The 27366-nt window shown below is 38.4% G+C and overlaps 1 protein-coding gene across 3 annotated transcripts in view; it reads right to left on the bottom strand.

Annotated features, from left to right (window-relative positions):
• Positions 1–23412, bottom strand: part of SPATA6 (spermatogenesis associated 6) — a 43877-nt gene extending 20465 nt beyond the window's left edge. The window contains exons 1-10 of one of the 3 annotated variants that reach the window (XR_013954626.1): positions 22198–23408; positions 16836–16973; positions 15225–15273; positions 14224–14265; positions 12734–12858; positions 7548–7628; positions 4884–5162; positions 3183–3270; positions 2201–2241; positions 1080–1258 (exon numbers count right to left, since the gene is read on the bottom strand). Coding sequence is in view for 2 of the 3 variants with exons in the window: in XM_080603547.1 (XP_080459673.1) it covers positions 1080–1258; positions 2201–2241; positions 3183–3270; positions 4884–5162; positions 7548–7628; positions 12734–12858; positions 14224–14265; positions 15225–15273; positions 16836–16973; positions 22198–22245 (1070 nt within the window). In the remaining variant the exon portion in view is untranslated. Of the gene's footprint in view, positions 1–1079; positions 1259–2200; positions 2242–3182; positions 3271–4883; positions 5163–7547; positions 7629–12733; positions 12859–14223; positions 14266–15224; positions 15274–16835; positions 16974–22197 lie in introns of all 3 variants that reach the window. The other 2 variants (XM_080603548.1, XM_080603547.1) reach the window with 2 other exon arrangements.
• Between the last annotated feature and the right edge of the window lie 3954 nt (positions 23413–27366).

Raw genomic sequence — 27366 nt, 5'->3', positions numbered from 1 at the left:
GGAACAAGTGTGAACTAGCTGCCAAAGTACATCTCCAAGTAGTTTCTCCTCGGAGAAACACTTCAGAATTTAGGACAGCACATCAGTTTGATCCTCAGATTCTTCAAGTTATTTTATGTACTTCGTTATTCAGGCCCAGCTTTGTATACAACTTGACTGCTACCAGAAAGCCACCCAGTAACTTATTAAGCTGAATGTACAGTAGAACATCATGCACCAAGGTCACATTCTACTCAGTGGGAAGTAGGGACTACTCTCCTTGAAGGATTAGATAATTTAAGCATGAAAAAGCTGTTGCTTGTTCACATTTCTTCTATCCCACCCTCATGAGACACTGGAACAGCTATACTTGCCCAAACTATTAGCCTCGGGATTGGAATCAAGCAAACTATGGGATATTAGAAGCTGTCAGTGGAGGACTAAAAAGGGGAAAATAAATATATACAAATTAATATACATGGAATTGCTACAGAGGCCTATACTTCAGCTTAAAAGAAAACAGAACAAAAAATATTGGGATGTCAATAAAACGGCAAGATTAGAAAATAATACACTGACTAAATTAAAGCTAGTCCAAGCATGTTACTAAAACTGGTCACGCATCTGACTACAGAACAGCCACAAATATATACTTACAAACAGCAGGGTAAGCAAGACAGAAGGCAAAAAGGTTTCCAAATACCTCCAAAACATCCTACCTGACATGCATCTATATTTATATTCCTGATAGTCTAACCCCCCTTAAACAGTAATTATTTAATTATTTAAATATTCTCTGTTTTAGATGTGATGGGCATAGGGGGCACGAAACCTGGGGCTTCATTGTTTCAGAGGTTAGCAACAGAGATGTCAAAGATCCTTTTCATTGCCATATTATTCGTATTGTATTCATTAAGTAGAGAAGTGATGGCAAACACAGCTCCTGAGGAAAAGTCAAACAACAAGACAGTTGATGGGGAAAGATTTCCTGTCTCTTTAGCCTGTATCCTCCAAACATAAAACCTATAGTCATGCAAGTACTGTTATCATCTGCTCTTGTTAATGATTCCAGAATTTCACAAACAAAAACAAGTCATTACCTTTCCCTTAGAGAAGATCGATTTAGCACTGAACTTGGAGAATGCTTCTGAAATGCTGAAGGTGCTGAATGCACTAATGAACCAGCAGAATGGGACTGTCCGTTAGGTGGACCCGAGATCACATTCTCAATACAAACATCAGACGAGCTGTCACAGTCTTTTCCATGAGTAGATTTTGCCTGTTAAAACAACGGGGAAAAAAAATGAAAAAAAAACACCAAACCTTGCTAAAATTTATTATGAGTATCAAGATGTACAATTTTGTTTTTAAAACCAAAGTGTTACACACTTCCCATATACGCAGGAATATCTACCTGCTGGGGAATAGCATGGATCCCCATTTCACACACCATATTATGGCAAAGTCCAGTGTAACAGGCCTTTTATCACCTTTTTCTGACTGCACAGTTTGAAGGCTCACCTCTCCCAGGACCAGAGTCAGTGATGCCTGGGAGTTTAAACCACGCAAACCTCAGACCTCTCCTCAGTCTGTGACCCCTTGTTCTTAGGAATATTATTTTTCTCACGATTGCTTCTTCCTCCAGGGAAAACTCAGGCCTACCTATTAATCTTCTACTCACTCCTCACTATACTAGGTACTCTTTTCATAGCTCCTCTTAACCTGAAAAGTCTCCATAGGTTACCTTATTTTACAACAAAGGTACTCTGACATTATCTTCAGATCCACTTAATACACAAAGCAACTAGTATCTTAAAAAAACAAACGTGAAATGACAGAACAGTGGCTTGCCGTTTGTACTAGTGTTACTTTTGCATACTCTTCTGAAAAAGTTTCCTCTCAGAATGACCATGTAGGGAACTGTATGCTGCCTTTAAAGTCTCTTCTACAGTCCTGTCACAAGCCTTAATAGCAAGGTAAACTTAAGTCTGATACCTATAGGCATGGATATCTTACAGAGCATTAAAGTTTCACATTTCTATTTGTAAATAATTCATCAGCAGAGCTAAACTGAGTTATACCAGATTTTAAATGTCCTTTGTCTTGTGTTTGATAGTACAGTAAATAAAGTTTCAAAAATACCTACACGTAGGACAATCCTCCTCACTCAGGGCTTCCCCAGAAAAACAGTTTGTAAACAATAGCATCTCAGAGTACTCACTTTGGCTCTCTTGGGTTTGTAGCTGCCGAGAAGAGAAGGATCTGGAGAAAGAAAAAAAGATGTATCCCAGAAGATAATCATTCAACCATCCAGATACTAGCAGTGAGGTAGACTTCATTCTCCTAACCACTAGCCAAAGACCACCAACTCACTTTGTAAGTACATAATGGTACCAGATGGTAATAGGTCTGTTACATTATCTAGCTGCTACAGGTTGATAGGTATAACCCCAAAGGGAATGTGAAGCCTTTAAAATGCTGCACCCGGTGCTACTGCAGAGAACAAATGTAAAATAAGTTCAAAATGATTTGCTATACAACTATTCATAATTATTAAGGAGGCACAATAAACATGAGACAAAGCAAACAAATACTGATGAGACTCATTAAAAACTCCATACTGCCAGACACGTGCAATAAAATCAAACGTTAGCATACTTCCTTAATTTTCTTGTCCTGTACCCTTTATAAAACCCTCAGGTAACTGCTATCAATGCGTGTCGAAGCCTATACAGAAGTGTATCCTGGATGCTCATTAATAATTGCATGTCACTGACCCACTACTCACAAATATTGCCAATAGAAACATTATTCATTTTTGGAGTAACGTAGCCCATGAACTTCAAAACAATCAATACTCCAAGCCTGACCAACACACCTACTGACTGAGGTGCAGATTTGCTCCTCTCTGTGCAACTAATCAAAACAGGTGAAGTGGAACAGAGCATCTGCCTGACTTCGGTATTTTCTGCTCCTGCTTTTTCATCATGTAGAACTACGTTCCAAGTTTCACAAAGTAAAGAAATATGCAACACCTGCTTTTGCAGCAGTAGGATTATTCACTATTCTTACTATTCCTAGGAAGTAGGAACATTTTTTTCTCCATTACAGACTGTAAAAGACTAAAAAAACAAAACCAAAAACCTACTAATCTACTGGAGAAAGTAAAAGCTTTAATGAGAGATATAGTACTAAATACTGACCATGCGTTACCTTGGACCAGGCTCCCATTGTGCTTTCTCGCAGGGTACACCAGGCATGAAGTTCAATACCAGGACTCGGTTGTTCTACCTGGAGCAAAACTACTGTTAAAATGCACAGTATCAGACGTTTCGATCTATATAGATATTTTGTATTATTTATATTCAAGAGCATATGTAGTCCTTTCTGAAGCCATTTATTCTTAATCAAATACTATTTTAAAATATTTTCATAACATTTTGTTCATGTTATATGATAAGCATTATTGCACATAAACAAAAACAGTGCTAGAAAGGTCCAGAACACTCTGAACGTCACATTGTTCAAAAGGAAAAAAATGCAGATAGTTTTTCCTTCATCTGTAACGTCTATAATGTTTTTAAATAATACTTGATATCACATATTTATTCCAAACAGTTCAGATCTCAAACTGCTACTCTTCCTAATTAAAAAAGTTACACTTTAACATAATTTAATTTTAATCTACATGCAACGCAAAATCTCCAAGTCAAAAGAGATCTCAGCAGTAAAGATGCCCTAAAAGTAGCATTCTCAATCTAGAAAGGTCACAACAGTCAGGATATGGTACATTAAGAGACAAGATTTTTCCTTTTTGTACAAGCATAACAGCAACCAAAATCAATAATCAGTGTTTACAGGTGCTGTAATTAAACTGTGAACTTCATCTATAGATCAAAAACCAGAAGAATTGATTAACAGGAGTTAAAAGAAAAATATCTGAGAGAGAGAAACAGTAGGTTGATGAATGATTAATGGCTTATTAAGGTTAATCTGAATTTCTAAAAGGTACCTACAAGTAGAAGAAAACTTGGGGAAGAATTCTAGAATTTGACAAGCTGTTACTATCTGTACATAAACCAGAAAAATTAAATAACTTGAGGACCAAATTGAATTAAATACTCAATGGCTGTGACAAGTGTCCAAAATTGTAGACAAATCATAATGTCACAGCACAGAGTCAGAACAACTCCGTCTCTGTCCCTACATATTCTAGGTGGTATTCTAAAAATAGAGCATTGTTGCAATTGTAACAAAAAATAAGATAAGAACCAATTTATAGGAGAATACGATCATCCAAGAGGCTGAGCAATCTGGACCCCTAGTAGTAAAGCACTTTAACACAGTTTCTTTAAATAACTACTTAATTTCAGAATGTTTTTTCCATGTACATTTAGTAAAAATTTCTCATGCAGGTGCTAAATGCAGGTGGTTATCAACTGTAAGTAAAGTACTAGAGATGTAGCTTTGAGCAAAGGAAGTGTTTCAAAGATCATAGGATGCCAACAATGTTGAAAGAGAGGCAGTGTAAATGTTCATAATGTGACTAGACAATCTTTCTTTAAAATCTTATTCAGGAATTTTTAATACTAATATCAATTACTTCCAAGTTGAATTTATACAGCTATTATCCTGTCTAGTGCGCTGGAAGAAAAGAAATGGGGCCTCAGAGAATTTAACCAAGATATTCATGAAAGAATTTGATCTTTGTCTGTTACTAACACAGATAAAAGAAATTTTATTTTAGTTAATTTTATATTTAAATCATCATGTGACAGACTGGTAAAGAGAGGAAAAACTATTCTTCTAAACTAAGAGATGAATGAATTTTTGGAGCAGTATTTAGTGAAAGAACAATATTTGATCACAGCTTAAGCTAGAAGCACTTTGTAGAGAATACAAACCCGTCTAACTACAAATGGAGGTTTATCAGTTTCTCTTCTGAATTCATAAGGACCAAGGTTTAAATGGGCCAGTCGTTGCCTGGCTTCTTCTGATAGCTCACACATTCGTCTTTTTGTGTATGGAGATGGCGAACGTGACTTAGACGCTATTGTAGGCTGCTCGTAGTTCTTTGTCACTATGCTGTGCCTGCTTTTCTCAGGTGAAAGTGTGATTTTCTTTGGTAACTTTGTTTGCAATTTTCCATTTGGGGTTGAGTGATGTACCCAATTCAAATCATCCTAAAGGGAGAGAAATTACCTGGTTTGACAGCATGCAGAACAAAAACCTCTGACAATAACAGAAACAGGGAACTAATAATTTTAACAGAAATAGATGCTATGTCAGCTGAAGTTCCTCTCAGAAAACTATAATCAAACAGCAATATAAAAAGCAACAGTGTATTTACCGTTTTGTCTAAAATCAAAAAAAGGTTAAAACCACCTTAACTTCCAACATGTAGCGATGTTTAAGTGTCTAATACTTAATCAACTTGCTCACAGGGTTAGTATATAGAGACTGTAAAAAAATCAAATTGAATTTGGTAGCAAGTTCATTTAACACAAACTTTACCTGCATTGGACATACAGTTTCAAAGCATTTTTTCATCTGTTTAAAACTTTTAAAATATCTTTTAAAATTCTTGTCCTTTAAAATATATACATTAAAATACAACCACTTAATAGCTTAAATTATATTCATTTAGAGTTGCCTAAAAATCAACAAGTGTAATTACATGTTGCAATTTATATTTTCATGGATCACAGTGAATTTATTAGTTCTTTAAAGAGTTATAATCAAGAAGATGTGTTTAGTAAAACAAAAACCTTTAAAGACCATCTTCCAAAGATTGTCTTAAATGATGTGAATACTTTTGCAAAAGGGGTGCCAAAACAGCTATTCATTTGTCCAGCTGGCAGTTTACATCCAAAATATGCATTTTTTTTTTTAAACCAAGATTTATAAAATCACACCATTATCAAATGTTGCCTTAAAAGTTTATCTCTGAGTTGATACTGCTTTTAAAATACTCACATACAGCAGAATAAGGGAAAGCTGGAGAACAAATTCTGGGAGACTGAGTCAAATATTGAAGTTTTGCTTGAAATACATCATCATTCCTTCGTAATTCTTGGCATTAAATGAACTTCCAATTACTCTAGAAGCTTTATAGGTCAAGAAACTCTAGACTATGCAACTCTTATTAGACTACTTTGTAGCAGCATGTTTTAACATTAGGCTTTTTGGTGAAATTTTGCCCCAAATCCCACGTTATTAAAGCTCTAAAATAAGAGAACAGCAAGAGTTTTTGTTTTGTTTTTGGTTAGAAATTCCTTTTCGAGTTTGAGGAAATTGACACTACTCTTAAATCTGAATGTTGCATGTACTGACTCAGTTCAGAATAACCCAGGAGCAAAACGTCCACTTCCAAATGTTGCCTTTGTGTCTTTCCTTCTCATCTAATGATGAAGATGAAGTTGTGTGTTTGTTTTGTATCAACATAGTTTGAATCTGGCATCACAGTGGCAGTTCACTCCACTGTCTTTCTCATGCCTGTACCAGCACTTCTGCAGCTAGTAGTAAGCCAGAGTATGAAACCAGCCCAAACAAAAACGGACCTAGTTCTCCGAGATTAATTTCAACAGAAGTCAAGTGTGCTTTTTCTGGCTTATTCTCTATAACCTCACTGCAACACATGCAAATTTGATGTGCCCCTTGTAACATTAAATACTTTTAAGGACACTTTTTAGTTTTAAATCAAGCTGCCCTTTACCTTCAACAAGGTTAGTTTTCTGTCAGTGCCAATTTTCACTGATTTTTTTAATCCTTTAAGTGTCTCAATATATTTCTTTTGATAAAATTGGAATTAACTTCTCAGTAATTAGCAATGCCACAAATGGGTCAAAGTCACCTAGTGCTTTTTGCACACATACCTTTGTAACAACCATTCCACTTTAATGATGCTGCACAATTTCTCAATAATCTAGTGACAGTGACTTTGTGTGACAGCCTGTCCCAGGAAACCCAACAAAAACATAAACCAGTGAGACCAGACGAGTGCTACCAAATGAACAAACACAGAGTGTTTTCTTTTCCCCAGTCTCTTCAGCTACTTTGCCTTTAACTTCACTCGTAGCAGAAGAAGCATTTCCTGATTAATACTGGTGAAGCCTTTTCAATAGAAATCTTCACTTCCATTGCTGTTACTGATATTGTTATGAAAAACAATTAAATTAATTGGTTTGTTTTTGATAATGTACCTTCTCTGACTTCACCTAGCTTTCATTGTCCCATCTTAATTTTAAGTGTCAGTAAGAAATGGTAAGGAGGCATCTTCCCACCTACAAATGCACCAGGGATTGACACTTCAGCTGATCACAGAACATAGCAGCTGATAATTGTTTCAGATTCAGGGAACTCTCAAAATTTACTGTCATGCACCAAACCCACTCTTTACTCATACTTGATTAAAAATTTAATCAAGTTGTCAAGCGCCCATGACAACTGCTTTAACCACAACAAAAGAATGAGAAAAGTTCAAAGTGAACAGCACATGCAAAAATTGGAACTAAGGCTATCAATATTAAATCTAAAAATTAAATTGCAAACAATTAAATTATGCTAACCTGTATGTGACTCCTTCCTGAGCTTAACAGACTTTCTGTAATAAGGGAGCTCGTAGAAAATCTCAATTTTGGTGCAATTCCCTAGAAGAGAGACAATAATTGAACATCAAGCTCCAACTCAAGATAAAGGGTATCAAAGTAGTAAATGTCACCTAATGTAACAAACCATTCCTAATTTTCAGCCATTTCCTTTGTTAATTTCAGCCTTTAATAAAGATAATTAGAAAAGACAGAACAGCAATGGTAAATGTCAAGATGCTAACATTTGCATTTCTGACAATTCAATTACAGATGATTATATTGCTTTCGTACAACAATTAAGGTCTGACTTTTATTTCAATACATTTCTTTGTCAAAAGCACTTTTAAAGATTTTTTCATGCCATGCTATATAGCATCAATAAAAATTCCAGTCATGCTCTAGAAGTTTCATTATTGCTAACTTTGGAAACTTATTTATAAATAGTCTCAATTGTGCAATCTTTTTTTGTAAAAAGATTTTGAAAATTAGTCAGTTACATTGCAAACAATTATTCATTTATAACAGTACCATTAAGAGTCCCCTTTATTCTGTAACCTTCAGAGCAAAGTCTGATTTCTCTGGATTTTCTCCCATGTTCTACTTCTTTTTAATCCCTTCTTAAGCTCGTGGCTGGTAAGAGACAGCCCTAGTTTGAACAGTTTAGGTTCTGTGGGATCCAACTAGACCTCCTGGTCAACCAGCACACATGTACTAATTGGCCAGCAGGTCCCTGCACCTTTTTACAGCTAATGGTCTGTTCAACTCATCTTCTTTTACTGCAGCCGTATCTAGGTATGTAATACCTTTGAGAGCCCTACTTCCTGCTAAATTTGCCTAGAATTGGCCAATGTATACAAAATTTACTAGGCAAAAATAGCAGAGATTTTGACATATAAGTGTTATGTCCCAAAGCAGCAACACTCAAAAACACACATAAGAAATAAAGGCCATGTGTTCTAGAAAGAAGCAAGAATCATCCATGTACATCTATCTATGCGCATCTTGCACGGCTCTGTAGAAACAAAAGGGAATTTGTCTCCCTAGAACTTCCCACCCTGCTCTTCATTCAACACAAAGAGAGCTTGCTGCATGTCCCCAGGCATCTGTGTACAGGGGCATTTTTTCATCTGAACTCACGAAGTTACTGAGAAACAAAGAAAGGGGATGGTCCTTTAGTGACCCTATCCCACACTTGAGAATTAGCAGGAACTTCATGTGTGAAGGCTACTGCTGAACCAAGCTATTCCCTACCACCTGTCTAAACACACACTGATTTCCCTTAAGAGAATATGATCTAGCCTCAGGTTAGATTATGGAAATAAAATGACAAAATAGCCAAGAAAGCTCAGTCACATCAATTAGCAGAGTCCAGGATTCAATCAAGTCAAGTTATGGCATTTAAAAGAGATTTTAAAGCTGATCGTCTTTAATCAACTCATTTTTATTACTAATGAATTGTCAAGTGTTATCAACAGTTTAAAAAAGGACACATCAGAATTAGTAAGTCTTCTATAAAAAGCAACAACAGAGCACCTACTGCTTTGCTCTTACAGAGAACGAGAATGAATAGAGAATTGTTACATGCTTATAATTAAAAATCACATAAAACCGTGGTTTCTTCAAAGAAATGGTTTTTAGAGAAGAAATACAGAATGGCACTCTCACACACAGGAATGGATAGGTAACTTATGCTAACTAGGTAACGTAGCTAACAAAAAACAGAAGGTTTTCTACAGTTCCCAAACTGGGAATTGCTGAAAAATATTCAGTATACGCAAAGGCTGTTCCATAGCCCCAAACACGTCTGTAAATGAAAGCCCAGCTAGAAAGTTTTGGGCACGTGTTCCTCTGCCACTGGCTTAGTGGTGCTTGCAGCCCTGAGCAGACTTATCAGTCCTCCTGTACCAGTCATTAAACAGATGTGACATGGATATACTATTAACTTGATCATAGGAAAACTGTAAAAGCAGTTTATATTTAGGAGAACCAAGTTGCAAAGCAAACTTAAGTGCTTTTAACCGTAAGGAGCATGAAGACAAGTCTGTAGCTTAAAAAGTATATATGTACATAATAGAAGGTCTTATATTAGTATGCTAATGAAAGATAGTGGAACTGAAAAGAAAATGTTTTAAGTAACATAGCAAATACTGCATGAAGGTGGGGAATGGAGATAAGAACATGTGTAAGAAGTCACCACCAGTTGAGGCATAAACATTTTCTGAAAGGCAAGGGTTGCAGAGAAATACAGAAGAGCCAGCAAAAGCCTCAGCTGGGCAGCACTGGACCAGGAGAGATAACTCGAGGCATGTCTTGTACGCGTATTGTGTTTGTAAGCCTCATAAGACATTTAGCCAGAGACATTATCAGCCAAGTGCCAGATTTCTGGAGGAGTTCTGATCCTCTCAATTTGGGATTCCTTCCAACTGGCAGATTAGCAGTGTTCATCAGACACTGCTTGTCACTGCCTATCTGAACTCCACAACCATAACCTTGCTGTTGCTACCTCTATTTTTTATTTTTTATTTTTTAAATAAAAGACAAATTTATTGGGAAGCAAAGCGCCTCTGAAGCACAGCTGTCAGTCAAAAATACTCAACATCTCAGCTAGCCATAAATAAGTTTTTAATGTAGGAAGAATACAACTTGACTAGTATAGAAATAACATGAGTGATTTTGGTTCTCAGGATCTTGTTTAACACTTTGCCTTTTGTTTAGCATTTACATTCAGTGCTATGGTGCTGACAGGAGATACTTGCCAGTAAAGCTTTGGGAACACTAGAAGATGGAGACATTTGAGACTGCACTTCTTCTGGAGGTAAAAATCCCCTCGCTGCTATCCCATTTGGCAACCAAAGAGAGGAGCCACAAGTACTTTTTGAGGGCCTCCCTCCACTTCCATCAAACACAGCTTCTTTATTATTCCTGAAAATGGGGTCAGTATGTGAAAATCCTTTCTTAAACTGTTCTGATTTTCTTTGATGGAGATAGAACAGAGCAACTGATGCTTCTGCAGTCCTCATTTTAGGGCAGAGATGGATTTCATTTACACTACTCCTGAGGACATGGAAGAACATTTCTGTCTTTCATCAGTCAACATCTAAAAGCTACTACAGTGTTATCATTCAGCTGCACATCCAAATGATTCTGACCACATCTTCTCACAGCTGATAAAAAAATGACACCTTTTTATTAGAAAATACATATTTTGTATTAAAGAACTTAATCCAACAAAAAGAAAAACAATAAAAACAAAACACTAACTTCTCTAGTGGCTCTGCTTCTAGAGATTCATTATTCTGAATTTTCAAAAAAAATCTAAAACCATTTTGGCAATTCCACTTTTTTTTTATTTTATTACCAAATTATCTGTTTTCTTTCTCAAAACGAGGAAGAAACCGTACTATAAGCAACGCAAAAACAAAACAGGAACAGGTATCTTGGATGTCCCACTAACTTTTTAAAATACAGATGCCATTCGAAAATAGAGGAATCGTGTAAAGCACTCATGTAACTAACACAGCAAATTTCAACTTTCTTGTCCAAGACCTATGTATAGCAAAAGGCCATTTTAAAACCAGTGAAAACGTAACAGACAACTCCAGCACGCCTTCAGTAAAGACTTACTTAAAGTTCATTCAAATTTACTGTATGATTATTGCAGTAGCTCTGCAGAACCGACTTTCAGTTTAAGACAGTAAAGCTGCAACACCAAAAACTTCTTAAGGTATTTCTCCTCACTCACAATACCAGAACAACTGTTTGTGTGGCCATATAGAGAACTGTACTGGAAACAGCTTGTATTTAAGGCCATCCTTTTTGTGTGGTTTTACTGACATAAATATTTTTTTAACACTTACTTCCCTGAACTGTTGAACAGTGTGGTTACACCCAGAGAAGAACGATGAAATAATGGAAAAGAAAGAATAAACAGCAGGATACAAGGACGCAGTACTGAAGGCCGGGTTCTGAGCTGTGGCAACTTAAAACCCATCTAAATGGAGGCTGCTGTGGTCTCACCCTCTCCCTTGAGCCACCAATAACATTCATAAGACACTATGACTTAAAAACAATGGCTTTTTTTTGCAGGGACAGCTTAAGCTTGCTGTAAAACCACACATTTTGTATCATAAAATCATAGCCTTAATTCATTCAAATGCAGCAGAGCATTAGACACCAAATTAGCACTTCTAATTGCAAGTGACAGGGCAATTTCCAGGTTGCCGTTGCAGGGGAAAGATTATACCAGTTAAACGATACCAATGACCTTTAATCAGCCTTCCTCCCACCCCCACAACGTGTTTTTAATCCAATCACAACAGACAAGGCGACTGAGTCCCAATACAAATGTCCTGCCACTACACTAGCACAACTTAACCAAAATAAGACACACAAAACAAATTCCAAGACATCTCCTACATCACCTCCATCGTCCTATGTGCCTTCCTGAGGTATTCCACTGATACCTAATGTTCAACAGTCTTAAACTCTATGAAAGGGAATTTCATTTAATATGTACTTGAGCCCATATCTCCAAAAAATTAACATTAATTCATTGCACTCATTCTGCCAATTAGTTGTCATTTATCATAGCTTTTGTAAAACTGTAGATTCAACAGTTATGGATAGACCTTGAGGAACAGGCTCTGGAACCAAACAACAATCATACTACACTAAGCCAAATTTCAGTCACTATTTTAGTGGTGATTTTGGACCTTGGGGAGGCCCACAGATCAGATGGCATAGCACTATATAAATTTGTAGAGGCTGGCATTACCCTAAACCATACAAAAAATGGTCTGAAACAAAATGCTAAAAAGAAACGAGGGTTACATGGTTTATCCATAGAGAACCATGAAGTTGATACAAGGTCTCCCTTTTCTCCTCTTGCATCCCTTCAACTACCAACCACACCGTAGATTAAACTGAAATAGAGACATGTCACAGTACCACACTGCAAACCAACTGGAAACTAACTTTTCCACATTAAACGCTTTTTGAAGCATTTCAAAAAAAAAAATATATACCTTCACTGAAGTGCAACTGTGGATTTGTACATGCAACACCTGAACTGGCAAAATCTGTCAGAAGAAATCGCTTTTCATTTCAACATGTTTCTCCAGTGAAACACACTGTACCATAAATACAATCCACAGATATTCACTCACTGTAAAAGAAGAGGACCTCTTCATTAAAATCTCACGATCTAAACCATGGTGCCGACGGGTAAGCTTAGGGTCGGGGAACAGGAAATCTCTTGTATTTTCTTCATAAGTAGCTAGAATTTCTCCTACTAAAAAGAAAATAGATACTTTAATTGGAAAACAGAAAATGCTATAATATAGTAGTTCAGACATCACACACAAGACATATTCAAACTAAGATAAATTTTGTTCTTTACAAATTAGCAGCAAGGCCAGGAAATAACTCCAGGAAATAACCTCATTTAGTTAAATCAGGAGCAGAAATGTGCAGAAACTTAGCCTGAAAGTATGTTTTGCTGTTATTTCAAGAAATACAGAACTGTTAAGGCAATCTTCTTTAAGATACACAGACGTTTTCTCACGGCAATAAATACTTCAATGATTTTCTTCCTTCTGTACTTTCCATGCCAGAGAAGAAACTAGTAGTTTTATTAATGGTAGCCAATCCCTTCTGAAAAACTATTTCCATATTAAAGAACATTGACGCTTCTTAAATTGAAAACTGGCATTGTTGTCTGAAGGAAATGCAAGTAACATCAAAATCAGTACCTCAAGATTCTCTCAGTATTCTGGTTTGCTACTTTCTTCTTTAAAAACTATATATATATATTTAAGGAAAAACCATGACTGCATATTATAAAGAAGTTTAGGTTGTGCTATTGCAGTCATTCTGCCAGCTTCCGTTGGGGTGTATAACATCTACCTCTGACCCCTGAAATTAAATTACTTACACAAGATCTTTTACCCTCCCACAAAAATCCACATTCTGTACATTTGCTTGAATAAATAGACTCATGAATCACCTGAGAAAAACAATTGTTTCTTTGAAACTACTGAGGAAAAGTAACAGAGTGTTTTTAATACCAGTTTCCAAATGAGTCCTCTTTCAAACTTGACTTTATTTCCAATAAAATGCAGACTTACATTATTCATGGGAATACTTGAATTTCATTAAAATAGATTTTTATAATCACACAAACCAATAACAGAAGTATGACAAATCACTATTTATTATCATCACATATCTCAAGAGACTTGTAATACTTATAGTGAGGACAAGAGTTTTCCCCGTGGTCACCATTAAGATGGAAGGGAAAAAAGTGTCATTCTGAGAACAAGATTATGCACTCTGAAATTTCACAGACAGCCACTTCACAAGTGAATTGTGATGCAGTTAATACGTGATGTGTTGGGTGATTTCAGTTTATTTTCCATTTTTAAAATATTATCACTTTCCTAAACTTGAGTATGGTACATTTCAATATTCAGTTACTACTCTCCTTCAAGAATGAGATCCTCTTGATCTATTAACATTTTATATTCAGATGACTATTTGTTGAAGAGCTTTCTATGTTGTTTGTGTGTTGGAAAAAGTGATTCTGCTGTAATGGGCAATGTCCTCGTGGAAATTCACCTATTAAACTGCATAAGTTATGAATAGACTGATACAATACCTGGAGGAACCAGCTGTATTAGTTCAAGTACCGCTGTGTCAACTAGAAAGGAAGAAAAGTTTTTTCATGAGTTAAAAAACCACTAAAATGAGAAGTAATTTTCATTGTCAAAAAAAAAAAGAAAAAAACGCTCACTGATTTAACCTTAATAGCTCTGTACACTGTTACACTATTTTTGCAACACCAACAATAAGAGAAAATTAAGAACAGCTTGTGTAAGTATTACAGATGAACAAAATGGCATTAGTAGAGTACAAAAAACAACTCTAAATTTGACTAAGAACTTGGTAAGTTCCATCTGCTGCCAAGTTTGTCCTTTGAAAATAGCTTTTAAAGATGATGCAAGCATTACAACTTTTTCAGATAACTTCACGTATTAGGGAGCATACTCCTGGAGTTTAAGGTCAGTTCTGTCTCATTATGCTCCACATGTGGCAAGACTGCTTACTGTAGGTACAAGCCATTTTCTTAAAAAAATATATAAAAAGAATCATTTTACAAAGAAAATAAATCAAAGTTTTATGCTCATATTATTTCAAAAATAATCATATAAGTCGTCAGACAGAGGAATCCATTACCTGACTGAATAACCAGCTAGACATTCTGCTAATTAGGACTTTTACCCCTTCTCCTGTTCTAAAGCATATAGTATATGTTCTAGAGGCATTTTCTTAGTTAACAGCATTTTGGGTAAGGCAGTAGCATCCAAAAAAACAGCAAGAACTTATGCCTGCACTAACAACAAATCTAATTTGAAAAATCACTAGTGCTAGGGTCCTAGCTTTTTTTTTTTTTTTAAAAAAAGTAAATAATAAAATGAAAAAAAGTAAATAAATACTTTATTTAGTATGTGATATTCTACATTGGTTACCCACTAACTTTTCAGAGAACAGGTCCCTGATAAAACTATTACATACTTGAAACCTCCAAAACATCTTTAAAAGCTGTACAAGTGTGACATAAATGCATACAGCATAATATACATAAAAAGCAGAACCTACGTTCCAGTAACTTCACAAGGTCTGCAGGATCAACTATATCAGCAAATGTCTGGAAAATAAATAAATAAATAAATAAATAAATACATGAATAAAAATAACAGCACAGTCAAAATCACCAGATGGACCTCTGGGGGAAGAAGAAAAAAAAATAAAAATCAATATTCTTCCCCGCTTCAGATGGTTGCCAAGAGTTCTATCCCCGTTGGAAAAAGAAAGGAATCTGAAATTATCATTTGGCACACGATCAAATTCATTGAAAGCTAGCAGTTCTTGTCATATGCTTTCTAGCCATTCCAGGGTTACCTCTCCATATTTAAATTAGGAGGCATTATGAAGAGTTGAACACAGAGATAAATATTGTCTGTGAAAATTTCAAGAGAGAAAGGTAAATTGCTGGATGTACTAGAATTCTGATAGATGACTTTAAGCTTAATTTTCCTGGGAGTAACTATTCACGTACAGAGTATCGTTCAGTTTATTTATTTTTTTTAACCTGAACCGCATGTGAACAGATGGAAAAGAATAGGGGAGGAATTTCTGAAAAAGAAAAAAAAAAGTTGTGGAGGATATTAAGCAGGTAATAGGCTTCCCTCTAATTCTGCACAAAGTGTGGAGTGGTCTAAATCACTTTGCTGTTCTACATACCAAACACTCAAAAATACCAAAGAACTGCTACCCTACAAGCACCATGCAATAGCTATTTGTAAGAAGACTGTTATTATTCTCAGCTTTCTTGTTCAGCTCTTTTGTAAGTAGTTAAGTTCTAGTGTCCCGGAGTTCCCTTAAATTACAGCCAAAACAGTGTTCACTACACTTCTCTTAAGCAGTCTGTGGGATGTTTACCTTTAAAGAAATATTGTATTCTTTTATTATTATTATTATTATTTTTTTTTTTTACTCTTCAGTGGTTGGTGAAATCAGTGTTTTTATGTTACCTACATCACAAGAGTATCACTGATGTTTACTCAGTCTGGTTTTCACAGTGCTAGGGGATGCTTAAAAGAAAAGAACTAGAAAGGGCAAAGTATTATTATGCACAGGTAGTCAAGAAACCAGATCCTGTCTGTAAGATTCTGTGTTTCATTATCCCTGTGGTACTAATAATGAAGCAAGTGGGGACTCAGAATACGTGATAAACAACTATAAATTATAAGGTCAGAGTACTAACCTGGGAATTCTGGTGACAAACCATGAAAAAAGTAACTGAAAGGGAGAAAGATGTCACCAAAAAGACTTGAGTTGCAATTCTATCTTTCTACTGAATTAAATCGACTCCCCCATATCTTACCGTCCTTGTTTTACACCTTGCCATTGTTTTTAAAACACCATTTAGTTCCTTCCGTGCTAGGAAATAAGATACTAAAAAAGGACAGTTCCTGTAAGAATGAGCAAACACCTAAAAATAAAAAATTATAAGTTTTCAGTATGCATATTTCTCAAGTCACTGTGTGGATAAGGGAGGCATACACCTTGTTTGTGCTTGACAGAAGCAGGAGCTATAATGCTATGCCATCCTCAGCGTGATTACTTACACTTGGGGTTCTGCAATGAGTTTTTGTGAGTGTGGGATGGGTTTTATTTGCCTTGTATCAGCATTTGACGTTATCTTACCTTTTCGAACACTAGTTTTTCTTGAAAGAAAAGTGGAAATGCTGCAGGGACGCACCGAGTTTTTTTGTACTGCCCAAGCAGAGAGACACTGAGATAGAGTTCCTCTTTGTCTTTCAGCTGCACTCCAGGGCAAGTTATCTGCAACAGTAACACATTCATTAAAAAAACTGAACTTTAGTTACAGAAGTAATGGCTGTTTTCAGGATAAAAACGAAATGGTCAAGGCTGAAATGGTTGATTGCTGAGAGTCAGGTGATAATGAATTAGAGTGGAAACATTCCTTTTTCTAAAGCAGTTCTATTTGTACAGACTGACAAAGAAGAATTGTCACCATGGTAAAATAACCACGACCAAATTCTTCTTACTGTAAGTAAACACATTCCATTGGTCTTCAGCCAAACCTAAAACTGGTATACCAATCCCAGGTTAGTCTGCGTGTGCATTTAACGGTACTATCTATGATTTAATCATCAAGGGTCACATCGGATTCTACACAAAAAGTGACAGAAGTCTAGAATGAAGTTTACATGATGCAGAGACAAAAAAAAATAATCAAATTTTAGCTTAACCATTGAGAGAATGAAGCTGGTAAATTTACATGCTTAGATTTCCATGCTCTGTCCAGCCACCAAAAAAGAAGAGTTTATTCACCATATTATAATTAAGTTAACTTTGCATTTTTATATGTAAGTGAGAAAAAGCAAACGTTGTTCCATTACTGTGGGAAGTCACACAATTTTTTATAAGAGAAGTCTGGCCATCCTGGAGGGTATTCAAGGCAGGGAAGACTCCTCATTAGACTGCCAGATATTGCCACTGATATCTTGACTTTCTTTAGGCCATTCTTATTCCTTGAGTAAGAAGTTGGTATGTTTTTAAAGCTCTGATGAACATCAGACATTCTTACCTGTGTTTCCACTGCAATGATGTACACAAATCACTGCAAAACTATTTGCTATTTTTCCCAAGCCACATGGTTTTATTCTATTACCCAGCCAAAGAATTCTCACCTTTCACTTCAGTTCTACTGATCACTTTTTATAGCAGTATAATAAAAATGAGGTTGTCTCTTCGAACATAAGGTTGCCAGAGAAAGTGCTCAGACTTTCAATTGCAAGGTAGAAAGACAAAGGAACAGAGTGACAGGAATTAAAATAAGTGCTTTGGTTACAGTCTCTTACTCCCAAATGAATGTTTACTTGAGACATTGTTAATGGACCTAAACCAAAATTATACAAACAGCAGAAAAAACAGCCTCTAGTGAAAAAAATAACAGAAACAATATCTATAACGTGTTATAGATTACTATATAGTGTAAGCTTAAAAAAAAACTTGTTTCTACTCGTAAATATCCAAGGAAAAAAAAAACACAAAACATTAACACAGAAACAAAAAAGAAAGGTTTCCTCTCCATTAAGTTAGGGCTTCAAATCTGAAAAGTGCCAGAATAATGGACATCCCAATTGAAACAGGCTGCCTATCATTAAACAGCATGGTGCAAGCGTTAATGGGAACAAGTGAAAGAGAGATTTCATTCATACAAGGCAAGATCCCCTAAACTACACACTATAAGTCCTACTAGCTTGGCTGGGACTTTTCCCCTTGAATTTACAATTCTTTTCAGCTGGGACTTCACACCTTACAGAAGGCAACCAGTACTTGCCTACTTTCTGAGACGAAAAGTGAAAGGTTTGAAGACGTCAGGTGGAATAAAACTGCAAATAGCAGTTACATGACATTTATTCTGGCTATCCTATAGAAGAAAGGAAGTTCTTACAAAGCAGCGTATGTAGAAACTTGTTCTTCTATTATCCTGGAGAAAAACCGCACAATCCATTGCCTGGGCTAAAACACCAAATCTACATGTTCATGAAACTTTAAAGGAGCTCCAAAAATGAATGACACGTATATACCCGCAGTTCATGGAATTCGTTTTGTAACATGTGGTGCATGGAGCGTCAGAACACCTAAGAGACAAGCTGAAGTTCTTACCTGACTGCAAACTGTTCAGGCAGGATGAGGGACCATTATAAAAATCGTAATAGCATTACCTATGGATCAGCTCAGCAGGAGGGATATCAGTGCTGCAATTAACTGATCTTAAAACCAATGAGCAGGACTACTCTTGAAGGTAACTGGCTGGGACAGCGTTACCCCAGACTTCTCTGCTGCAGTTGCGAGGAGGAGACAACATGTACCATCCCTGGTGCTGGGACATCACATACTGCCACAAAGAAATCACCAAATTCCTCTCATGGGAAGGAACAAAATTCCACTGCATCACAATCTCATACAACATTTGTTTGTTTTTTTCCTCTACACTCAGTCCTAAAGCTGTAGCATGCACTTGCAACCAATGGAAAAGGTTCCGTCCCCTCCCCAGATGTTTTTAAAAGCCCATTGCCACCACACAGGAAGAGTTCTGTACGAAGGGCAACGGACAGTATTAACTTCTGTAGAGCGCAAGCTTCCATAAAGAATAGCATTTTGGTCTTTGAGTTGCAAAAATAATCCTCTCAACGTGAAGAGATGCCATTTTAGTCTCCTTACCTGGCAGTAATCCACAATGCTATTAATTCATCTTAGTGCTTAAAGCTTTACCTACTTCACTGCTGCATTTGTGAATTCTCCAAGTAGCAATGACATGAAGAATAATGTGAATTTCATTCTGTTGCTACATGAGCAATCTAAATGCCAGCAGCAGAGGTAGGCACCAAAATTAGTCTCAGAAAACAAATAACAATGAAATCTCAGTCTGAACAATCATGAATTATTCAATTTAAATTAATGGCAGGATAAACCAAATAAGGTCTTTAACTAAGGTTTTCAATTTTAGAAGAGCAGCCTTTCAGAAATGAAGAAAACTAGCAATGAAATAAACCAAAGAGCTCGTGCATTCAGATAGAAAAAAGACCTTGGAATTTCATTAAGGCAAAAGGAGCAAAACCAATCTGGAACACGTATCCTAAAGCAATGGAAAAACAAATATGACAGAACTTTTGACACAAGTGGATGGATGTCCAAGAGGGTATAGAAATACGCAGAACATTGGAAAAAATAGGAAAACCAACCAGAAATCCTGACAGATAGGGCTTTATTAATAAATAAAGCAAACAAGGAAAAAGCAAGATTAGAAATCAACCAGGATGTGAGAATTAATAAATTATGTCCCAAACACAACTGAATATTTTTCCTTGTTTTTCATGATACTGAATATAGGAGAAAAAATGTAAAGAATGAGATTATGAAAATGATCCAATGTGCCTAGGTCATGGAGCCACAGGGAGGCTGAATCACCTGCAGCCCAGGTTCTGAAAGAACGCAATATTTCTTGCTCCATTGGACATATAACTAAAACCCATGTTATGAAAACAAGGATAGCACCATCTGACTGAAAAGTAGCAAATGAAAGGCCCATGTGAGGCAGAAAAAGAGACCTGAAAAATTATAACCCTCTCAATCAGAATATTTAAACACACAAAAGTAAAGAATAAAGTATATGGATGAAAAACATGCCTAGAAAAAAAAAAAAAAAAGCCCAGCAGCACATGTTTAATAAAAATAGACCAGTCAAGCAAAACCCAACATTTACTTGAAAGCCTGTTTTCTGGGCAAAGGATATCTGATTTATCTAGACATCAATAACATCATATGGTGCCACATTACAAATTATTACTTAGGATGCAGAAGACAGGAGTCTGTGAAAGTCCTAAGGTGGTACAGAACTGGGCAAAGGACAGCATCAGTAACAGGCTAAACTGGAAAGCATGAGGTTGAGGGTTACTATGAAAAACGATCATCCGTATATCCTGCAATCCATGTCTTTAAATATTTTAATGACCCTGGCACAAGAAGTCAGATTATGCTCACTAAATTTTCCAATTAAAATTCAGAAATCATCAGTGGTAAAGAAAAAGATATAGAAAAAAATCAGAAACAGGAATGAGATACACCTACTGTGTATTAACAACAGTTTCTTCTTTTACTCGGGGAGCTCGTCTTCAAAGCTGGTTGAAGAGAAGGCAAGTGTGTTAATAAATGACAGCATAACCACAGTGCAGCTGTGAAGAGACTAACACTGAGATATAAAGGATGAATTTTGGACTTCTCCTGACATCATCTAAGGCAATAGTGAGACCCCGTCTGGAATGGTGAATTCAATTCTAACCCTGATCAACGCAAACTCAAAGTGGAAGAGTAGCACCCATCCCTATGGTGATCAGAAGACTAGTAAGCCTGCCATACAAAATACTACTGAAAGAATCAGATCTCTTTATCTGGTAAAGATGAATTGTGAAGTGACAGAACTGCTGCCCGTAAAATACATCAAGAGAGCAAACAATGGGGAAGGAAAAAAAAAAAGTCAGCAAAAAGCCAGTGTTGACGTGAGTGTAAGAGCAGGGTATTAATGGAGGCTGGAGAGTTTTTAAAACATCACAGGAGTGAAGTGAGGGCTCCAATGGGAAAAAAGGCAAAAATAAGTGGTCCAAAAACCAGACTAAATACACTTATTAAAAGGGTTACCTGATAGAAGTTATATAGTGTAGCTTAGACAGGGCCTAACAACCCACATGCTGAAAGGGGCACTCAGATCTGTGTTGGAGATTTCTTGTTCTGTCCCCTTCCACTATCACTTGTAGGCCTGAGAGCGGGGTGAGTAACAAACGCCCCACAGGTGAAGAAGCCCAGCCCTGGGAGAACACCGTCCCTGTAATCTCTCCTGGTACATGAGGAGGAGGAACAGAAGAAAGCACATCTGCTCCTTTTCCAGGAAAAAAAAACAGGTCTTTGTGTTACGCAAACCCACATGTGGAGAACAGAAGAAAGAGTACCTGCTGCTTTCCAGGAAAAACGCAGGCCTCTGCATTATGCAACCCCAGCAGAGCAACACCGTTAGGGTGACACCCTCGCCATCTATGTAGGAAAACTCAGGGCTGTGCTTAGAGCAGCCCTACACGTATGTGAGCAACGGTGGTCAATTAACCAGGAAGCGGGTCGGTTTCCCAGCGTGTACTTTCTGGGTCCGCACTTGAACTTCCCGCGGGGCGCCTCAGCCCCTCCTCCTTTTGGCACCGGGCACTGCGGCAGCACGCGGCCCGCCGGGAGGCCTCACGTCCGGCCGGCAGCAGCCAGCGGGTGCCGAGCCGCCCAGCACGCCGTGCCGGAGCACCCCTCGCGGCCGGCCAGCCCCAGGGGCTGAGGCGGCTTCTCCCCGCGCTCCTCCCACCGCGACGAGCCCGAGGCCTCCCCGCGGAGCTGCCGGGGCAGGGCGCGGGGCGCTGTGGTGGGCTCGGCCCCTCACAGGCAGCTCCCCCCCGCATCCCGCGGGCTTCTCCTCCTCGTCCTCGGGCCGGGCACTCACCGCGCGGATCTCCAGCCGCAGGACGCAGCGCAGCGCCCTCCGTGCCATGGGGGCGGCCGGGGCCGGGCCGGGCCGGGGGGGGGGGGGGCAGCGGCTCCCGGCCCGCTGGGCCTCAGGCGCGCCGCAGGCCGGACGCCGTTGTCATGGCAACAGCGGCGCTTCCGCCTTCCCCACTGCGCATGCGCCCTGCTCGCATGGAGCCGCCCTCAGGCGGTGCCCGCCACTCCCACAGTGCCCTGCGCCGCTGCCCCTTCCCACAATGCTTTGCGCCTCGATCTTTTTAATTATTATTATTTTTGTCTGTGGTGCAGCCTTGGGTTTCACCTGTGTTTAGGCACCCGTGTCAGATGTGTGCCGCTGATCTCAACCACCACTGCCCCCGCTGACTTCATGGGGTGCTTCCCTAACGAACTTGTGACTGCTTCAGGGCCTTCCCAACTTCTGTGGTGCTGAGGTGTCCCCACAGTACTTACAAACGTGTTACACCAAAACAGCCTAATTTCTGTTGTTTTAACCACAATTCACTGCAGGCCCCATCTGAGGGGATTTAAGCTTTAAAATATTCTTTCCAATTTTATACGTACAGCTGTAGAAGGGGGAAGCAACTCAGTGGGCATCTTTAATTGCCTCCAAAAGACAGCAATGCCTCAAATGCGTCCCATGGCGTTGCTTATTTTAATTTTACAGTTTCAAAGGCTGACAGTGCTAAGTGGCTTGGGAAGAATCATCATACTCAAAGTGTTTTGTTTTTAATTAAAAAAAAAAAAAAGAAATGGAGAGAATATTAGATGTCAAAGCAGACAGTAGTGGTATCAACTATTTCTAGTGATACTCATCTATAGACTCTAATCCTTTAAAATAAATAAATGACTGGAAATGCAAGCCTTATTTTCATTATCATAGAATCATAGAATGTCCCAAGTTGGAAGGGACCCATAAGGATCACCGAGTCCAACTCAGCACACAGGTCTACCCAAAAATTCAGACCATATGACTAAGTGCACAGTCCAAATGCTTCTTAAACTGCGACAGGCTTGGTGCCATGACTGTGGCCATGGGGAGCCTGTTCCAGTGTGCAACCACCCTCTCAGTGAAGAACCTCTTCCTGATGTGTAGCCTAAACCTCCCCTCTCTCAGTTTGACAGCATCCCCTCGAGTCCTGTCGCTGGTCACTAAAGAGAATAGATCGGTGCCTGCCCCTCCAGTCCCCCTCCTGAGGAAGCTGTAGGCCATGATGAGGTCTCCCCTCAGCCTCCTCTTTTCCAGGCTGAACAGGCCAAGTGATCTCAGCTGCTCCTCGTACGTCTTCATACGTCCTCATACGGCCAGCAGGTCAAGGGAGGTGATCCTCCCCCTCTACTCTGCCCTGGTCAGGCCTCACCTGGAGTACTGTATCCAGTTCTGGGATCCCCGGCACAAAAAAGACAGGGATCTCCTGGAAAGAGTCCAGCAGAGCGCCACAAAGATGATACGGGTCCTGGAGAATCTCCTCTATGAGGAAAGGCTGAGAGACCTGGGTCTGTCCAGCCTTGAAAAGAGACGAATGAGAGGGGATCTTATCATTCTTTACAAGTATCTTAAGAGTGGGAGACAGAGGCATTTGGCCAACCTCTTTTCAGTGTTTGTGGGGACAGGACAAGGGGCCACAAAATGGATCACAGGAAGTTCCTCACCAACGTGCGAAAGGACTTCGTCATGGTGAGGGTGACGGAGCACTGGGACAGGCTGCCCAGGGAGGCTGTGGAGTCTCCTTCTCTGGAGATATTCAAGGCCCCTCTGGACGCCTGCTTGGACAACCTGCTCTAGGGAACCTGCTTTGGCAGGGCTGTCGGAGCCGATGATCTCTTGAGGTCCCTTCCAACCCCTACAATTCTGTGATTCTGTGATTCTGTCTTCCCCTCTAGGCCCTTCACCATCTTTGTAGCCCTTCTCTGGACATTATTGTGACTTCCGTAATAGCTGTGAGGTTTTTTTTTTTTTCTTTTTTTTTTCTGTCTTAGCGAAAGGCAGGATTCTGTATTTAGGAGCTGGAAAAGACACACTTTTTTAATTGCAGACCTCTACTACATAGATTAAGGAGGGTTGCACTTAGATAAAGCCATTTTCTATGCATTATCAGTCTCGAGGTTATGAACAGCTTTCCAGAATTAATGAGAAGGAAATTCTCAAAGATCCAGGGCTCAGATGGTAACAGTATTAAAATAGTTTATTGCTTATTTTCAGATACCTTTCATATACATACTTTTTAGAGGGATAAATAACTTGTTAAAGATTGTGAGGTATGAGATATTACTGTAAGTGTGGCCAATAAGACCAGAAGATAGATAGATTACTGAAATCAAAAATGGCATCATGTTTGTGATGAAAATTTAATATCCACATACAGAATATCCACACTTCTGGAACAGAAGTACTTTATAACCCTTGAAAAACAAGCACAAGACAGGACAGAAAGCCTCTCTGAAGTGACAACACGGTGTTGAGTTTCAGTTCTTTTCTCTGGTAAACCAGGGAAAACCTGGGGTAAGCTGGAGGATGCTTACACAGTGATGCTTCTCCATCCCTCTGGTCTGCAGAGCTTCTCCACATCGCCCCGCTGGGCCTTGGAAGGAAAGGGTGCTGCTGCTGCTTCTGCAGTGTTTTTCTTGTCCAGCCCTTTCTGCAGCAGTGTGAGATCCATCTGGACCTCCTGGTCATGACGAAGTGCATAATTTAGTCTTACATTTGCACTGCGGGAACAGTGATGCAGGGAGTTGGGGACAATGAGGGGACTTTCAGCGCAGATCCATTTGCTAATAAGCAAAACTGATAAGCAAAACCACAAAGGGCATGCTACTTAAATAGACCTGAGGTTTTAGCTGCTATAAAGTTTCTCTGCTGTGAAAACATGTGAATTCCTTTGCTTTTACAAAAGTAAATCTTCTTGTAACGCTACTTATGCTTAGTTCCATGTAATACAAGAGCCTGGATGACAGCTTTGCATTATGTTAATGTTTTTACAATCTCCTCCATTTAAAAGCTTCTTTTTCAGTCCTCCAGCCCCTTCCACATACCTACTATAAGAAGCTTAATGTCATCAAAATACTCAATTCTGTTCTTATTTCTATCATTGTAAATGAGGAGTAACTATCAATAGACTGAAGTTGCCCTGGTTTAAGATAATTATCACAAGAATTCTACCCTATTGTTGTAGAGGTTCAGAGGGTCAGGCCTCAGGAGTTTCAATATATTAGTATATGCTACAACATAGGCAGGTAGGAAATATTGGAAGAATCACATTTGCAAACAGTGGATATTCCAAAATCCAGAATCTAAAAAATATTGGGGATTAGAGAGAAATGAATCAGATAAGACTGGAGATCGAAGAGTGAATCTCACATCGCTGAGTTCATCAGAGATTCATTTTTGGTTAAGAAGACAAGAATGGTTTTCTTCTTAAGCTTAGGAAGCATTACACCAGGTGCAAAGTGGCATTTTACACCGGCTGCAAAAGTGGTATTTCACAGGCATTCTGGCAACAAGAATGAAGGAGATAAAAGAGCTTTCCACATTTTTCCACCTTCTACTGCAGTTCTTGTAAGCGTGTTGTCGGAGAGCTGTTTCTGCCTACTTTAAGACCTTGATGTTGTCAGAGAAGCCAAAAAAGACCTCAGTCAATGCACATCAAGCACTTCTATTTAGATATCATCACTGAGAGTGATTGTCTTGTCAATAACTGTGGAGAATTCCAGGAAGACATCTGCTCAAATAACAGCAACAAATTATGAGATATGGGAAGATTTCCATATTAGAAAAAGCAAACAAACAAAACATTAAGGCTGTTTTACTTCGGAGAGGAGAAAAGTAAGATGTAATACAAAAGAGGTACATAAGGGATTGAATAATATGTAAAAATGGATTTTTCTATTTACCCATGCCTATTTATCCTTTCAAAGGACACATGCAGTGAAATTAAAAGACAACAATCAAAACTGATAGAAGAAAGTACTTTAGATAGTGGAACTCATTATAACAAGATACATTCACCAGTGTTCAAAGCAGAATCAGAGTGCTTTAGAGACCCCATAGGACAATACCCATGTGCATTTCTTATTTTGATCTTCTCACTCAGTGCTAGGTTAAATGTGTAATTCACAAAAGTCAGTTCCTGTGCAAAGAATTGTAGTTGAGGAAAACAGCCAGAAGAAGTTAAGACTAAACAATCCCAGTGCACTGTACAGCAGAGCTGGAAGAATTTTGTAATGTGAGAGATTCTAATAGGATCTAAGGGGACCAAAGTGAATTGCATTACTGCAGACAGTAATGTAACAGAGAAGGTAGAATGTTAGATTATTGATGAGGACAGAGGATGGAGATTACCTGAGGGTGTCAGCACATGCTTCACAAAATACATTTTCATTTAATCTTTCTACTTTAAAGCAGGGAAGAAAAAAAAAAGTTGCTCAGAAGTTAGCATTCATTAATATCCACTGCATTAGAAAAAGACCACGATGACTTGTTGATCCCATCAAAGTGTGGTGCATTATGTTCGTCTTGCTCTTTCCTAACATGCAAAAACACAACTGGGCAAAGCTCTCAGGCTTCCCTGATGAACCTACAAGTTGCTACAGGCAAAAGGGTGCCTGGTCATGTTGTTCTGTAGGGGAGGCCGTGACTTTTCTTCGCCATGCCTTACCAGTCTCACTAGTGCCTACTGAAGAGCATTTTCTACTGCACATATGGAGAAACTCAGCACCTCTCTTACATTTCACCATGGCTCAGCCATGACAGAGTGAGTGTTGCTGCTAAGCCAAAACTCACTTTGGTGGATGTGTTCATTAACCTTCACCGATGCTTGATGCAAGTCATGCCTGCAAAGGAAAAAAAAAAAAAAGAAGAAAAAGCTACCTAAATGTACTTAAATATTCTTAACATGTAAGTTTTTTTCCAGTTTTACTAAATTCTTTCTTGACTGGCTTTAGCTAAGGAAGAAATCAAATCTGATTTGATTACAGCCACTGGAGGAATATTCCAGATCTTGAATTCAGCTGTGGTAATTGGAAACTTTTCTTGTAAAGGAATGATCTAAATTCATCTAAGAGATAACTTCAATGCATTCAGTCTTATGAATTCACAAATGGTACAGATACAATCAGCCAATACAGTATTAGATTTATACCCCTAGAAGGT

Source organism: Anser brachyrhynchus (genome assembly GCF_964034855.1).
Source record: "Anser brachyrhynchus genome assembly, chromosome: 8".
In the NCBI taxonomy this organism is placed as follows: domain Eukaryota; kingdom Metazoa; phylum Chordata; class Aves; order Anseriformes; family Anatidae; genus Anser; species Anser brachyrhynchus.
Note: the sequence above shows the minus strand (reverse complement) of the source record. Positions and strands in the feature narration are given on the sequence as shown.